The 1,325-nt window shown below is 53.0% G+C and overlaps 1 protein-coding gene across 1 annotated transcript in view; it reads left to right on the plus strand.

Annotated features, from left to right (window-relative positions):
• The first annotated feature begins 762 nt into the window (after positions 1-762).
• FBXO25 (F-box protein 25) overlaps positions 763-1,325 on the plus strand; it is a 65,370-nt gene continuing 64,807 nt past the window's right edge. The window contains exon 1 of the mRNA XM_011937534.1: positions 763-1,038. Coding sequence (XP_011792924.1) covers positions 845-1,038 — 194 coding nt within the window. The 5' untranslated portion in view covers positions 763-844. The remainder of the gene's footprint in view (positions 1,039-1,325) is intronic.

The following is a 1,325-nucleotide window of genomic DNA, read 5'->3' on the forward strand; positions in this document are numbered from 1 at the left end:
CAATCATAGATTTATTTGTAAATACACCTTCACAAGTTAAATTACAGAGCTACTGAGCATTATTTATAATGGCAAACTATTGCAAACATTCTAAAGCCCATCGTAGACGTCATAGAGACTATTCGAATAAATTCATACATTTATATAATGGAATAATCTGCAACCTTGAAAGGAATGAAGGAAGGAATAAAGAGAGAGGGAAAGGAAGAAAAGAGAGAGCGAGGGAGGGACACACAGGTGTTTAAATTGGGGATGTGCAAGCAATATTGCCTACTTCATTGCCTTCACATTATTTAAAAACATGTGGTCAAGAAACACTATTATAATAAGCACATCAGAAATAACTTCTAAAATTACTTTTCCAAAATATGAATCCATACTATACACTTCCTGTAATGTGCACCAAATGTAGATGCACACATTTTTAACAAGGAAAAGACTAATACTCATATTTGCTTGCTACACACCAGACGCTGTTTTAAATGTTTTGCACACGCTAACTCATTTGTTCTTATAGAAATCCTGTAGACCTCACCGCCACCTCCATGTTTCTGGGAGGAAACTGAGGCACGGGGGCTGCGGCTCCCGGAATCACCTGGCCTTCTCGGCCACGCCTGCCTCTCCCCCTCCAACCGCCCCACATTCTTTTTTCCTAATTGGAAAAAACTATTCACGCTGCTCCTCCAGGGCATTTCAACCTTCTAGAAAGATCTGACAAGATTCGAAACTGTTCTTATAAAGAGAAGGTGCTTGTGCCTGAATGCTGAGTGTGAGCACGCAGTGATGCCCGAGAGTGCAGGCACCCCATGCTTGGCGCCCAGCCGGGTGAAAACACGGCCGCAGGATGGAAACGCGCCGCGGGGCCGCCCAAGCTCCTGTGGGACCCGCTCGGCGCGGGCACGCCCATGCTCTCACGGGCACGCACATCCTCGGGGACGCGCGTCTTCAAGACACGCGAACGCCTGAAGGCCCTGGCCGGCGTCCTCCCGTGAAGACCTGGACCGGCATCGTCCCCCGCCACGCAGGCCTAAATCTCAGGTCTTCACCGTCATCTCCCGGCGATCGCAGGGATCGCGGACACCGACCCCGTCCGTCCCTGCCCACCCAAGCCCCACCCTGCGCCTCCACGCCTCTACGCCCTGCACTCGGGACCCGCGCGGACAGAGGGGCGGTGCCTACTACGCAGGCTCACGCTGCTGGCGTCAGGACCCGGCAGCAACACTGCCACGCGCATCCGCGCCGGCCAATCAGCGAGGCCAGGGGCGGGGCTTCCCTGCGGCGCGCCGGGAGTCCGCGGCCCACTTCCGGCAATAATCGCCGCGACG

Source organism: Colobus angolensis, unplaced genomic scaffold (assembly GCF_000951035.1).
Source record: "Colobus angolensis palliatus isolate OR3802 unplaced genomic scaffold, Cang.pa_1.0 Scaffold165, whole genome shotgun sequence".
In the NCBI taxonomy this organism is placed as follows: Eukaryota; Metazoa; Chordata; class Mammalia; order Primates; family Cercopithecidae; genus Colobus; species Colobus angolensis.